General features: G+C 40.8%; 1 protein-coding gene across 1 annotated transcript in view; it reads right to left on the bottom strand.

Moving 5' to 3' along the window:
- The window catches only part of LOC122561343 (alpha-centractin), a 57,487-nt gene extending 41,964 nt beyond the window's left edge, over positions 1 to 15,523 (bottom strand). Inside the window, exon 1 of the mRNA XM_043713063.1 lies at positions 15,369 to 15,523. Within this exon, the coding sequence (XP_043568998.1) occupies positions 15,369 to 15,416 (48 nt within the window). The 5' untranslated portion in view covers positions 15,417 to 15,523. The remainder of the gene's footprint in view (positions 1 to 15,368) is intronic.
- Between the last annotated feature and the right edge of the window lie 554 nt (positions 15,524 to 16,077).

Raw genomic sequence — 16,077 nt, 5'->3', positions numbered from 1 at the left:
CCCAGGTCTCTGAATTAAGAGTCCTGTGACAATACCACTAGGCCAACATTTCCCTTGAGTCAAGAGTGTGGTGCTAGAAAAGCACAGCAGGTCAGGCAGCATCCGAGGAGCAGGAAAATTAACGTTTCGGGCAAAAGCCCTTCATCAGGAATGAGGATGAAGGGCATTCCTGATGAAAGGCTTTTGCCCGAAACGACGATTTTCTTGTTCCTCGGATGCTGCCTGATCTGCTGTGCTTTTCCAGCACCACACTCTTGACTCTTATCTCCAGCATCTGCAGTACTCACTTTTGCTTCATTGCTTCCCTTGAACCAATTTAAAGTGAAACAACATTAAAATAGAGACTTAATATACTGATAGGAAGCAGGCATGATGATCTGCTAACAATGTTCCTGGCTTACGCCTTTGCCAGCTGCAGAAAGCTGTACTGCCTGATTCACTCTGCAAAGAGCTGCCTGTTCCTTAGATACTCTAGTTGAGAACAGTTAATCATTGTGGGATTCTTTGTGTGTTTATGTATAGGGAATGAGAACAACCCAAGCTCCAACATTTACCAGTAGGAATTCAAAATAAAAGGAGCCACTTAATAATGTTAATTACTTTTAAGTATGCACAACTTCACTCGGTGTTAGGCGAGAAACCATGGAGGAAAAGTTCTTTAAGTTAACAGGTCCTCAAACGTGTGGTCCTACAGGATGCTCATGGTCCAAAATGCAAGGCCTGAGGCTGTATAACAGCAGATGAGAGCCCTCAATCCTATCATATGCATGATTTCTCATAACCAGACCAGGTCCTAGCTGCACTGCATGAGTCATCATTAGACCAAGCAACAATATAGTTTTAAAGCAAGTTTTATGTTATTGTTAATTTTGTTTAATTAATATAGATGTAAGATAAGTATTAGTTTCTCAGATGAAGATCACGATGATTTTAAAACACATTTTCAAATATTAACTCATAGAAGGTGCGCAAGGTGCCTGGGGAATCATTTATTGCTCATTGCTTGATAAGGCGATGGTGAGCTGCCTTCTTGATCTGCTGCAATACATTAGTATAGTTAAACCCACAATCAGTTAGAGAGGGAGTTCCAGGACTTTTATCCAGCAACACTGAAGAAGCAACAATATATTTTCAAGTCAGAATGGTGAAAAGTTGGAAGGGAACTAGCAAGTAGTGGTGTTCCCATGTATTTGCTGCACTTATCCTTCAAGATGGAGTAGTCCTGGGTTTGAAAGATGCTGCCTAAGGAGACTTGGTGAACTTCTGCAGTGCACATTGAAGATGGTGCACACTGCTGCTACTCAGCATCAATGGTGAAGGGAGTGATTGTTTGTGGATATGGTGCCAATGAAGAGGACTGCTTTGTCCTGGATGGTGTCAAGGCTCTTGAGTGTTGCTGAAGCTACCCTCATCCAGACAAATGGGGAATATTTGGTGACAGTCCTGAATTGTGCCTGAATTGTTGGGCAGACCATTGTCCTTTATGTCAGGTGTGACTCCCATTTTGACCAAGGCTTTATTTGACCAAGTGTGGCATCAAGATGGTCTAGCAAAATTGGCATCAATGGGAATCAGGAGGAAAACTGCAGTGGTTTCCCATAGCTGGCACAAAGGAATATGATTAAAGTAATTGGAGGTCAGTCATCTCAACTCTAAGCCATCTTTGCAGGAGTTCCTTATGGTAGTGTCCTTTGAGCCAACCATCTTCAGCTGCTTCATCAATGACCTTAGAGTGGGAATGTTAGTGATGGTTGTTCAGCACCATTTATGACTCTTCAGCTATTGAATCAGTCCGTGCCCAAATACAACAAGATCTGGACAATATCCAGGCATAGTTGACAAATGACAAGTAATACTCTTCCCAGACATGTGCCAGTCTATTTCCAACAAGATGCAATCTAACCATGGCAATCAATGATATTACATTATTGAATTCCCTCACTATCAACATCCTGGGGGAGTTTACCATTAACGAGAAACTGAACTGAACCTGTGTCGCTGGGTCAAAATCCTGAAATTCCCTCCTTATTGTTATAATGGGAGTCCCAAATCAAATGAACTGCAGTAGTTCAGGAAGGCAATCCATCACCACTTTCTCAAAGGCAATTAAGGACAGGCAATAAATTCTGGCAATGTCAGTGATGCCCATGCATTAGCCCAACATTAAAAAATCTTGTTCTAAGCAAGTTGGTGCTGGTGTAATGGTGCTGATCTGCTAAATAAACCTTGTAAAAACACACTAATCTCTCTACAATTGAAACTCTAAAAAGGTAATTTGTTTTCTTCAAAGGATTACTCTCAACTCTCATCAGTGCTTCTTTCTGTAGCTAGCTGTGTAGCACAATAGTTTCACAATAAATAATGATACTGCTTCTGATAGGGAAAGCATTGTTAGGAATCCATGTATATTTTAATATTTCTAGACAAATCTCATATGTCAATGTTAACAGTTTAATGTGAAAATTAGAGAATGAAATTGAAGGTCATTATGGCAAATGGCACCAAAGCTTAAGCTGAAGAATAAGTAGTGTAACTGATCGGGTTGAGTAAGCAGGAGGGTGGATTGCGTTACAAAACAAAAATCTAAATAAAAATAAATTTAGAGCTAGGAGTGGAGCAATGCAAAACAATGTGCTAATACACGGGATTCCTTAAATTCAATCGAAGGCTTACACAAGTGCTGATGTCTGTAATTCAGAATGTAATAAATGGAGGTGGAAATTTATAATTTCTGTACAGGTACAATTTTATTCCCAGAATCACGTAACTGATACATTTCAAATTTGCAATGGCTTTAAATTCAAATTTAAGATATTAACATTAACATATTTAACATCAACATATTCGGTTAACAGAAGCTTCTGAAATTCTTGTGTTTTGAAAGAAAAAGGTTTTAGGCTACTGTAAGTGGAAAGCATTTAAGCTCAACCTCATACACAGCATGAATTATTAATTCGTTAATCACAGAATCTTATAATATTACAGTGCAAACAAAGGGGCATTTATTCTATAAAATATGCACTGGCAATTTTTTCCTATGAACCAGCCAATCGAATCCCACATGCCTTTCATTCTCTGTAGCTTCCAGTTTCTCTTTTTGAAGCAACTGTAATATCTAATTCCTTTTTTAAGACAACTCATGGACTTTAATTCATCAAACACTTGGAACAGAAAATTCCACATACAATTCACTGTTTTTAAAGAATTCAGGGAAACAATCAATCAGTCATTATTTCCTTATTATGTATCATAACACACCAAAAATAGTTTTAAAAATACTCTATCCGGTCAAAATATGTAACAGCCAAATGGACGGTTTCTTTGTTGTAAATATCTACAATTCAAAGTAAAATCTTGAAAATCTGTATCAGATCATTTCTATCCTTTCAGTACCACCAGTGAGGAAATAAAAACATTTGATGACTCTTCCCCCAACTCACCCCAGTGAACATCCTTATTCAGAATCTTCTCAGCGATACCAATTTCCATGTAGTTCGGTGCTTAGTTGCTGATAATTTGCTATCTGCCACTGGTGGATGTGTAGCTGATTCCTGTCTCCTCCACCTCTGGCATGATCATTCAAGGCATGGAAGTGAACATTTCAAAAATTCTTGGGAATCCTCCAGGTTGCTGCCAAAGTGCAACAGATGCATGGAGGCAGCTTCCAGCAGTGGGCTGAATCTTTCCTTCCTCACCCCCACTTCAAAGCTTGGGTGCCCCTCTACAATATGGTTGTGCAGCAACGGCAATAGCAATAGCTTATTTTGAAGGATTTAAAAATCTTCGGAGGATGCACTGCCTTGAAGAACCTACAGCTGTGGTGCCCACCTGTCCTAGTGCTTCTAGGTTCTCTGATTTGCCTTCATGTCAATGCAGCCTGCCCAGCATTCAGAACTGCCATTCCTGAGGAGTGCTTGTTAATCCAGATAGCGTCCCTTCTTCGGAATCAGGAAGCCCAGGTTCAAGTTCCATATGCTTCAGAGGTACACTGTAACATTTCTGAGCAGGGTGATTAGAAAATATCTCAAGTTCATACCTTTAAAGGGCTCTTGTGATGCAGTGTCCCTACCTTTGAGCCAGGAGGCCCAGGTTCAAATCCCATCTGCTCCAGAAGTGTGTAGTAACATCTCTGAATAGGTTGATTCCAAAATATCTAGAACAGGAACTACTAATGCATTGAAGTCAGGATCCAAAAATAGTCCTGGCCTCTGCTTATAAACAATGATTTCATTGATACTGCACCTATTTCTATTGGTTTATATTCTTCCTACAATGAGATGTGTATGTGTGTATATGTGTGTGTGTCAAAACTGTACAATATTCCATCCCAATCAAACTAAGATCCCATACAATTTCTCCTTACCTACGTATTCCCTGCCTGCAGATACAAAGTTGAGGATTCCATTTCATGGCACTGTATAATTTTGAAGACAACATTTAAAGGTTTTGATTTTTATTTATTATTCTGAGCCTGGGTTGGCACTATGATGACAATTGTATCTTAAAATAATCCACCTTATTATGCAGCAATTGGTAAGCTTTTTAAAATGGAAAGTGAATGAGGAAGATTAAAATTGGGGAGAAAGCAGTTACTCTTAGGATGTGACAAACAGGTATGGAAAAAGAAAAATGACAGACTTGATGGTTACATTATAGAATACAAATATGACGTTGGACTTTAAATATTTTTTAGCAATAGTTATCCAGTCAATGTCAATCACTACACCAAGGAGTAAAGAAATGAGAGGACAAAATAGAATTATTCACAAATAAAACCTCATTCAATAATACAATACAATATAGCACATGAACAGGTCCTTCAGCCCACCTAGCCAGTACTAATTCCTTATCCTAAATTAGATGTGCTACTTATTGCCCATACACAGTTTCTCTCCTTCTATTCGCCTCCCGTTCATGTGTCCATCATTGCTAACATGCCTGCTTCCATTAGCAGTACGCTCCAGGTATCTACAAACTTGTGTGAAAAATCTACCTTGTACTTCTCCCCTAAACTTTCCCCCTCTCACCTCGAACCTGTGCCCTCTTGTAGTTGACCTTTTCTCTGACTATCCAACCTCTCATAATTTTGTACAGCTCAATCAGGTCATCCCTTAGCCTCAGTCTTTCCAATGAAAACAATCTGAGTTTATCCAGGCTCTCCTCATAAGCAAAACCCTCCAGACCAGGCAACATCCTGGTAAACCTTCTCTGCACCCTCTCCAAAACATCCAGTCCTTCTGGTAGTGCAGTGACCAGAATTGCATGCAATATTCCAAATGTAGTCTAACTTATATAGCTGTAACATAACTTGTCATTTGTAAACATTCATTTTAAAAAAAATCTAGACACAAAGAGTTGCAATCCTACAGTGGGATTTCAGTCCTGTGACTTTAATTTCTCATTTATATCTTCCTCCAGTTCCCTTCTCCTTTTCCTTTCTCAATATTGCTGATTTATGATTTGGTATTTCTTCCACACCCATCATAAACCTCAGCTACGACATAGTTGTCAGAACGCTATTTGACTGAAGGGACACCAGAGGCAAGCTGATCCTGTCTTTATATAATGCTGTTACATTCAGGAAATAGAAATGAGGTGCGCAATATATATTTGCCTGTCAGCATCAGGGTTTGGCAAATTTTCATAACCTGGCTGTACTTTTGCACAAATCAGATAAGGTACCTCAACCTGGGGAGTAGGATTTTCTCCACAGCTTCAAGACTCTTATATCAAGATAAAATGCGGGTCAGATGCTCAGATCATAGAGTCATAGAGATGTACAGCATGGAAACAGACCTTTCAGTCCTACTCGTCCATGCCGACCAGATACCCCAACCCAATCTAGTCCCACCTGGCCCATATCCCTCCAAACCCTTCCTATTCATATACCCATCTAAATGCATTTTAAATGTTGCATTTGTACCAGCTTCCACCACTTCCTCTGGCAGCTCATTCCATACACTTACTACCCTCTGTGTGAAAAAGTTGCACAAAGGAAATAATCACAATGATTTTCCCCAAATGGCAATAAATAACCAGAGGAGGGCTTATCATCTAATTAAGGACAGGGGAAGGACTCTTGAAGTTGGAGGACCATTATGAAGTAGCATTAGCTTTTAAGTTAAGCAAGGTGCAACTTCATGATGGAGGCACTATCTTCACCATTTTCTTTTAACTTCTAAATTTAAAAAAATCAATAGCCACGTCACCATTGTAGAAGAAACCCCTACATGGGACAGTCTGCAGCTCAACTGAAGACAGACAGGAAGAACCTCAAAGCCAACCCCTCCATCACCATCACCACATCTGGCTGGAGTAAGTTTCCATGGCACTGGTTTCCATGCTCACCTACATAAACTGAAGCCATCGGGCTCTCTCTTCTCCCTAGAGTGGCTCAAGTCACAGTTGGCTATTTGCTCAATGCAGCCTTGTGGAAGGAAAAGGCTTAAGTAGCAGCTTTCATAATGCTGATTCACAGCCAATGACGAGCCATTGAGGTATAGTCACTATTGTACTGTAGGGAAATATACCAGTTGAATCATATAAACACTTGAGACTAATGTGGTTAATGACAAGGTAGTCTGTTTTCATGACGTTAATTGAGGCATAAATGTTGGCCAAGACACAGGAAACAAATAGTACCATGAGATCTTTTCATCCATCTATGATGGCATATGAACTTCAGTTTAACATCCAAAAGATGGCATCTCCAATTGTGCAACACTTCAAGACTGCACTGGCCTAAATTATGTGCTTAAGTCCTGAAGTACAGGTCACTCTGGTATAACACGTGTTTCGTCGGTGTGAATTAGCTGTAATGCAATTGACTGACTGTGGATGTTTTGGATAACACAAGCTTTCTACCGAATGGTATAGCGATTTTCTACAGCAATCTTCTACAGCTGCAATTTTCTACAATGGCTTTCCAGGGCGAGGTTGCAGCGGAAGGCAACTGTCGCATTATACCAGAAGTCCCTGTATTGTTTGAAACTATTTCTCTAACTATGAAGAAACTACCATGAAATTAAGATTGACTGTTTAATGCAAGTCAGAAGGTCACGTGTTAAAGCATTTCCACTCAACCAAGCCAGCATTTTACCATATAATCCAGATTACATTAACATAGCAAAGCACTCTTGGAAGTGTTATGTCTTGGATGAGATATCAAACTGATACTGATATGATATATGCATAGAATTCCATTTTACTGCTCTAAAAGGAACAAGACAGCCTCTGGTGTTAGCCAGCAATCCTCCATCAACAAACATCACCAAAAACACATCCATCTTATTTGCTATTTTTGGAGCTTTGCTGATCACAAATTGGCTTCTACAATTTCCTACGTAACACTGGTGTTTGAAGTTGTCTAAGGACAACACTTGAACTCCTTTATCAGAAAGGGCTTTGTTGTCATGAACACTGCAACTTTCTGATATGATGTGGAGGTGCCGGTATTGGACTAGGATAGACAAAGTTAACAATCACACAACAACAGATTATAGCCCATAAGGGTTAATTTGGAAGTATCCGATGAAGGAGCAGTGCTCCGAAAGCTAGTGTTTCCAAATAAATCTGTTGGGCTATAACCTGGTGTTGTGTGATTTTTAACTTTCTGATTTGATTGATTAGATTTTTAAAAATAATAGTAGAACTGGCAATGAGGACCGCACTCTTTGAATTTTGTGAAAGAACAATAAACACTGGCATTCACTCTAAATTATGTTCCTGTTATCTGGTGATAATGAATTTGGAGATACATACTGGACAATTATTGGTCAGCTCACAGATTACAAGGGTTCTATGCAAACTATTTTTGAGCAGCTGCAATCCAGATCTTAGCAGGCGTGAGACCTGAACAAAACGTTGACTATAAATGATCAATCCCATTCAAAGAAAATATTGGCACAAGACAGGAAAAAAATGATACTGGTGCAAAAATGTTTTCAAAAGTTAAGGTAAACTACATTGTTTGGGAATGTTAAACGTAATCTAAAAGATTAATAGTGATATTTCTGGGTGACAATATAAAGCATCATTTCAAAGAACTGTTCACTTTTGCATTACCAGGAATAGAAGTGCTGATATTACAATTCTGCTACCAATTAAAATATACTTAGCAATTTCAAAAGTAATTAGCTCAAGAAAACAACATTCTTTATATCCCACCAATGTCAGCAATTAATTGTAGGTGGGGCACAAAGCTTCACTACAAACCTCTCCCAAACTACAGCCTAACCTTGTTCCCTAAGGGAAATTTGATACAATCATAGACATGATCGATTGCATTGTGACTTAGTTGTTCTAGCTGAACTATAGGGTCTACCTTACTAATTCATTAGACGATCTACATGAAACAAAACTAGTCAAGTATATAATGACGGTTTACCATAGAAAGTCATTCTTTCATCTGAGCTTATGGTGGCACTAGCTATCCCATCAGAGGCATATAATCTCATGGTATGGCAAGTAAGTTTATAGATGACACCAAAATAGATGGCATAGTGGACAGTGAAGAAGATTATTTAAGAGTACAACAAGATCTTGATCCGGTGGGCCATTGGGCTGAAGAGTAGCAGATGGAATAACTTAGATAAATGTCAGGTGTGCATTTTGGTAAAGCAAACCAGGCAGCACTTATACAGCTAATGTTAGGGCCCTGAGAAATGTTGCCAAAGAGACCTAAGAGTACAGATGCATAGCTTCTTGAAAATGAAGTCACAGGTAGACAGGATGATGAAGAACATATTTGGCACACTTGCCATCATTTGTCATAATATTCAGTATAGCAGTTGGGATGTTACATTGTGACTGTACAGGACATTGGTGAGTCCACTTTTGGAATACGGTGTACAATTCTGGTTGCCCTTCAATAGGAAGGATGTTAAACTTGAGAGAGTGCAGAAAAGATTTACAAGGATGTTTGGACCGGAGGCTTTGAATTGTAGGAAGAGGCTGAATATGCTGAGGGTTTCCTTCCCTGGAGCATTGGACGCCGAGGGGTGACCTGATAGAGGTTTACAAAATCATGAGGGGCTTGGGTAGGCTGAATAGCCACGTTTTCTTTTTCTAAGGTAGGGGAGTCCAAAACTAGAAAACTAGAGGACATAGGTTGAAGGTGAGAGGAAAGATTTAAAAACGACTCGAGGACTAACATTTTCATGCAGGTGTTGTGCATGTACGGAATGAGCTGCCAGAGGAAGTGGTAGAAGCAGGTACAATTACAACATTTAAAAGGCACCTGGATGGGTCTAAGAATAGGAAGTGTTTAGTGGCATATGGGCCAAATGCTGGCAAATGGGACAAAGTCAGATTGGGATGTCTCGTCGGCTGCATGAGTTGAATCTAAGAGTCTGTTTCTGTTCTGTATGACTCTCTGAAGCCAATTGCCTCCTGGCTTCTACCAAAAAAAATGAGAAAAAGGACAAAAAAAAGATAAGAAAGAAGCAATAAAAAGAAAATTGGACAGAGTAGATGAGTCCCAGCCACAGGAGTTCAAAGGCTGCCCACACCACCACTATCTTGAAGAAAGAAAGACTTTCTGAGCCTGTTTCTCACCATTGCATTGATTTAATCTTTTACTAACAATGCTGCGCAACCTCCTTTCATCCTTTTGCTCATTGCCTTAGCTTCCTAAAGATTGAAACCCAAGGATATTCAGATATTCAGTTTCCAGTCTTGGTCACTTCACAGCCATGTTTCTGTAATTCTAACCATATCATACCATTTACAACTATTTATGCTATTAACGTATCTACCTTATCACAACTGTGCAAACAGTTTCCCTTTTAATATTTTTACACTTTTTTTGTACTTTTTAATATTTTAAATTTCTATCCTAGTTTCCACCACATTTACCTCTCCACCCAGTTTAACATCTCCTCCTCCACTTTAGAGAGTACTGAGGGACAGAGCCAGTAGCAGAGAACCAACAAGATGGAAAAACCGACTTGACTTCCTAATCCTTCCCAATCTACAAGCCACAGATGCATTTGTCGATGACCGGCCAGCACAGAACCCCTGTAAAGGCTGCACATTGAGGGAACTTGTCATTGGGTTTTGTAGTAGTATCATCAAACTAAATAGGATAGATTCAGAATCAATCCAGCAACTGGAAAATGGACAACTGTATGCTGTGGGCCATTGGTAATAGCATAACTGAGTGAAATAGAGCAAATGTTGACCATTATTCATCAAATAAAAGGTGGTTGAAAGCTCATGCTAGATTGGAGAGATAAAGTGTGTGAGATTTAAATCAAGCAAGAGATGACTAGAGGGAGGAGTCTCCAGAATAACCTTACACTGCAATTGAATCATGAGATTAGAAGTTGGGAATGCATTCAGAGGGAAGAATAGTTTTCGACTGGGACTGGGAGAATAAAGAGTCCAATTAAGGGATAGAGTAATGTGTAAATTGTTACTTTGTAACAATAGCTAATAGAAACTAAATCATCCAGACATATCAAAGTTTTTATATTTTAATTTCTATGTTTAAATTTTGGTAGCATTGTTATAGTATGAAAATCCCTTCCCTATGAAGGCTGTAAAGGTCCTTCTGAAAGGTCAGTATCCACTCAATTCTTATGGAGTCTGACTACAGAAGAAAACCACCTCTAATATTAAACTACAAATATCAATTTCATTCAGCGAATCTACAAATTTACTGGGAGATTAAACAAAACTACACTGCTGCAAGATGCATTTTCAATCAAATCTCAGCAGGAATGTAAGATATTCACAAATATTGATACAGCTGACATTCTCATCTTGAGTTTTAAAAAAAAACCTAAAATTCACAAATAGCATATGATAATGGTGAGAACTGGTATGAAGCTTCGTTGATAAGTGGCAACTAACATTAGCATCTGACAAGAGCTACACAATTATCATCTGCAAAAAGACAATCTAAGCACCTTCCCTTGACATTTATTACCATTACCATATGCTCCTGGCATGCTGTCCTACATTCCTCATTGAGCCAGGGTTGCTCCCCCACCTCAATAGTAATCGTAAAGTGAAATTCTTTGGCAGGCTATGAGTTTACAGATTATAGTTAAATACAATTATGCTATTACCAATGGCCCATAGCATACAGATGCTGGATTGATTCTGAATCTATCCTATTTAGTTCGGTGGTACTATTATAAAACCCAATGGCAAGTTCCCTCAATGTGCAGCCTTTACAGGGACTCTGGGCTGGCCAGTCATCGACAAATGCATCTGTGGCTTGTAGATTGGGAAGGATAAAGTCAAGTCATTTTTTCCATCTTGTTGGTTCTCTGCTATTGGCTCAGTGTGGTAACTATGTCCCTCAGCACCAGCACAGCTCAGTCAGTAATAACATACCCTCTAATTAATTATTCTGTTGCACAGACATCAGACAACAGCAGCTGCTGAAAGCAGAAGCCAATGTATCAACACACCAATTGCACATGCAAAATTTCCAAGCAGCTGCACAGTATTGAGGGAATATTGGTCAGTACTAGAGCTAATAAGCTACTCAGTGACAGACATTAAATTTCCTTACCCAGAATATTATGAGCCCTTGCTATGCCAATGCTTCTTCCAAATGGTGTCCAACATGAAACATATATTCTTCCCTCAGTGGATGAATCAAAGTGGTAATCAGCAGGAAATTCCCTTGTCCACAATGCAATGAGGATAGAGAGTAAATACAGAGGATGATCAGAATGACAGTTGGCCTTCATTTCAATGTGAATGGTACCTAAAAATAGGGATGTCTTGCTAAAATTATATATGGCCCTAGCCAAACCACACCTAGAATATTGTGAAGAGATTTTGGTCCTTATATCTAAAGAAAGATACACTAGTCTTGGAGTCAGTCCAGAAATATACATTAGGTTAATCCCAGGTATGGAGGGATTTTCTAATGAGGAGAGAGTGAGTAGGTTGAGCCTGTACTCAGTTTAGAGAAAAAGAAAGTGTATTGAGATAGAGGGTTTGACAGGATAGATACTGAAAGGTTGTTTTCCCTTGTGGGAAAGCCTAGGACCAGAGGGCATAATCTGAGAGTAAAGGGTCACCCATTAAAGACAGAGATGAGGACAATTTTTTTTCTCTCAGAGTAGTAAATCTGAGCAATTCTTTTCCACTGAGAGCTGTCAAGGTTAGGTCATTGGAATTCAAGGCTCATTCCATATTCAAGGATATGGGGGAAAAGGTAGGCAAGTTGAGTTGCGGATTTTCAGATTAGCCATGACCTCATTGAATGGCAGAGCAGACTGAATCGGCCAAACAACCTAATGCCACTCCTACGTCTTATGGTCTATTACTGTGACATTGTTTCATCTGCATGCAGCTGTATCATTGGTGTGTCTGGACCATCGGATGGTGATGGAGAGATCTGTGACATTAGATACAAGCTCTGATTTGATGAACATGAATACATCATGCGGTTGTTTTCTTAGTCAGTGGGGCAGCTCTCTCAATTGTAAATGTCAGTACCTTTGTTGTGTCCATTGCTTCAGCAGATGCTAGGTGGTCTATCGGCTATTACTCTTATTAAATCATTGGGGTTTGAACAATTCAGTGGCTTGGCTAGCTATTTTAGAGGGCAGTTAAGAGTCGACCAATTTGCTAGAATCTGGAATCACATATGAACCCTTAGACCAGGTAAAGATAGCTGATTTTCTTCCCTATAGAGGACATAAGTGAACCAGATTTTTACAAAATCTAGCAGTTTCACAATCATTGCAGGGAAATGCTTTCTATTTGACTTGAATGAAAACCTACCCAACAACCATGGTGGAATTTATTGATTAATTGCATTAGAACTTCCCCCAGCAGCTGTGGTGGAATTTTAACTCATCTCTTTGGAGCACTAGACCAAACCTTCAGATTAATAAGTACAATACCATACAGCCATTATGGTATTGCAGCCATTAAATTGATCATAACTACACTGCTGTGTGTGAAATCTTGTTGAGGGGAGGCAATGGTATAATGGCCCAGTAGAATCTCTCGTATTGAAGAGCAGACTGAATGGACTACTTCTGCTTCTATGTTGTGTCTTATTGTCAATATCACTGGAGTTGCACTCACACATCCCAGGCTCATGTTCTGGGCACAACAGGTTCAAAGCTCACCAAGGCAAATCGTGAAATTTGAATTGAATAAAAATGAAGATTGGGAATTGAAAATTTGGTCTAATGGTGACCATATCAATTGCTGTAAAACGAAAGATTCACTAAAAGAAAACAAGAAATGTGGACACAGGAAATCTGAAACAAATACAGGTACACAATCCTTTGTCTGAAACCCTCGGGGCCAGCTGGTTTTCGGAATTTGGAATTTTTCAGATTTTGGAATAGTGACAGTTTCACAGTGAAATAAAAAAAATTACCAAGCAGCAGATGCACCTGTGAGTAGCACTGAGACAGAATTGACACCAGTGCTGAGCCATGCCTCCATATCACATTTGAGTGACATGGGTCGAGTGGGGGTGGAGTTGGGTCAACTGTTTGCACGCCAAACACCCTTTTTATGGAGAAGAAAACTTCGGATTTCACAGCTTTTTAGATTTCAGATAAAGGATTGTGTACCTGTATGAACATTGCTGGAGAAACCCAGCATCTACGACAGAAAACAGAAGTAACATTTTGAATCCAGTAACCCTTTTCAGAATGCTCCAACAGAGTTTCTCCAGCAATTTCTATCTGGTTCATTAATGTCCCATATGGGAATGAAATCTGCCATCTGTACCTGATCTGGTCTATATGTGACTCCAGACACCTGGCAATATGACTGACTCTTAACTGCCCTCTGGGTAATCACGGTTAGAACAATAAATGCTGGCTGAGATAGACACTCACATCCCATGAGCAAGTTAAAAAGAAATTACTCAAAAATATAAATTGCTGGAGAATCTCAGTAGGTCTGGTAGCATCTGCGGAGACATGTTGCACAGATGCTGTCAGACTAGAGTTTCTCCAATAATTTCTGTTTTTGTTCCAGATCAGATGGCACAGTGGCAGGAGCCACAGTTTGAGTGCAGCCTCGGGTGAGTGTGTGTGGAGTTTGCACATTCTCCCTGTGTCTTCCTGTGCTCTAGTTTCCTCCCAGAGTCTAAAGATGTGCAGGTTAGGTGGATTAGCCATGCTAAATTGTTTCATAATGTTGTAGCCATAAGAAATGCAGGGTTACAGGGATAGGGTGGAGTTGGGCTGGATGCTTTTTAGAGGGTCGGTGTGGACTCAGAGTCATAGAGATGTACAGCACGGAAACAGACCCTTCGGTCCAACTCATTCATGTTGACCAGACATTTACACCTAATCTAGGTCCCATTTGCCAGCACTTGGCCCACATCCCTCTAAACCCTTCCTGCAGGGAAACAGACCCTTCCGTCCAACTCGTCAATGCCAACCAGATACCCTAACCTAATCCAGTCGCATTTGCCAGCACATATCCCTCCAAACCCTTCCTATTCATATACCCATCCAGATGCCTTCTAAATGTTGTAATTAGAACCCGGGTCTCTGACGCTGTGAGGCAGCAGTGCTAACCACTGTGCCACCGTGCCACCCACAGCTACTCCGTGAAAAAATTGGTCCTTAAGTCCCTTTAGGTCAATTGGCCGAACGGCCTATTTCCAGACTGTATGACTCTATCTACAGTTCTTTGTTTTATTATAAATAGAATTGGGTGCCTTATTTCAGAACTTATTAAAAAGTGCTTCATTGGGTGTAAAGTGTTTGGAGCGTCCTACCGACGTGAGATAAATGCAAGTCTCTCCTTTCGCTATTATCTCTATCCAACCTCAGTGCGATTCTCGCTGCTAATGAACAGACCCACTTCAGACAAATGTTTTGCTTCCAGCCAAATCCAACAAACCGGAAGCAGTCAGCCTACATGGTAATTGACAGCGGTCTGGGACAATCAGACGCGGGTAATTGACGTCACCGCCGCGCACGAGCCTATCAGCGCCCGCGAGACTCGGAGCATGGGGCGGGGCCTAGACGGCCCTATAAAACCAGGCCGGGGCGGTAGGCCTCAGGCTCTTCATGACATTAACGGACGAGGACCGGGACCCAGCCGTCCGAGTAATCGAGGTCCGGTCAAACCAGCGGTAACAATCCGCGCCGATTGGCGGCCGGGGTTTGACTGGAGAGAGAAAGAGGGGGAAAAAAAACCCAGTAAAGGCGGGCAGCGGGATTTTAGGTTTTAATCGCCCACAATGAATGGCGGTTGGGGCGCGGCTGCTGCCATGGCAGCGACCGACGGTTAGAAAGCTCGCCTCAGTCCCTGACCGGGGAGAGAATTTAAAATAAAAAACCGCGATCGGGATTTCGTCGTGCTTTTGTTTTAACCGTGTGGAGTGGCTGTGATGAGAGGGGAAGGGTTCGGTCACTCACGTTGTCGATAACCACCGGCTGGTTGGCGATCACGTCGTACGACTCCATGGCAGACTCTTCGCCAAAACCTTCCCCCAGCGGCGCCGGTGATCGCGCATGCGCCGCCACGGGCCATTACATCATCTTGCCCTCCCCTGTCAATGGAGAGGGGATCCTCCCTCTTGCAACTTGCAATGCTCTAAGTTGCATGGAATGTATGAAACCCGGGCAGGCCTGAATGTCTAGCTTGTTATGTCCAGTAGCACACTGCCTTCTCAAAGCGCTTTCCAGCCCAAGGAATCAGAACAGTGCAGTAGAACAAAAAAAAATTGCACAGCGATATACACCAGGCCCAAAGGAAATGGAGTATTATAAAAAGGAAGTTCTGCCAGAATTATACGTGGCAGTAGACAGACCACAAACAAGGTCAAATTGCTGGGAAAATCTCAAGAACCATGGTCTGAAGAAGGTCTCACTGGATGCAAAATGCTAACTCTCCACAGTTGCTACTTGACTTAGTCATACAGCATGGAAATAGACCCTTCAGTCCCACCCTTCCATGCCCACAGACATCTGAAGTTAATCTAGCCCAATTTGCCAACACTTTCTCCATATCTGTCTAACCCCTCCTATTCGTTTACCCATCCAGTTGCCTCTTATATGTTGTAATTGTACTAGTCTCCACCACTTCCTCTGGCAGTTCATTCCATATATTCACCACCCTCTGTGG

The sequence above is a fragment of the Chiloscyllium plagiosum genome, chromosome 22 (genome assembly GCF_004010195.1).
Source record: "Chiloscyllium plagiosum isolate BGI_BamShark_2017 chromosome 22, ASM401019v2, whole genome shotgun sequence".
NCBI lineage: Eukaryota > Metazoa > Chordata > Chondrichthyes > Orectolobiformes > Hemiscylliidae > Chiloscyllium > Chiloscyllium plagiosum.
The sequence above is the reverse complement of the archived record's forward strand: the minus strand, read 5'-3'. Positions and strand labels throughout refer to the sequence as shown.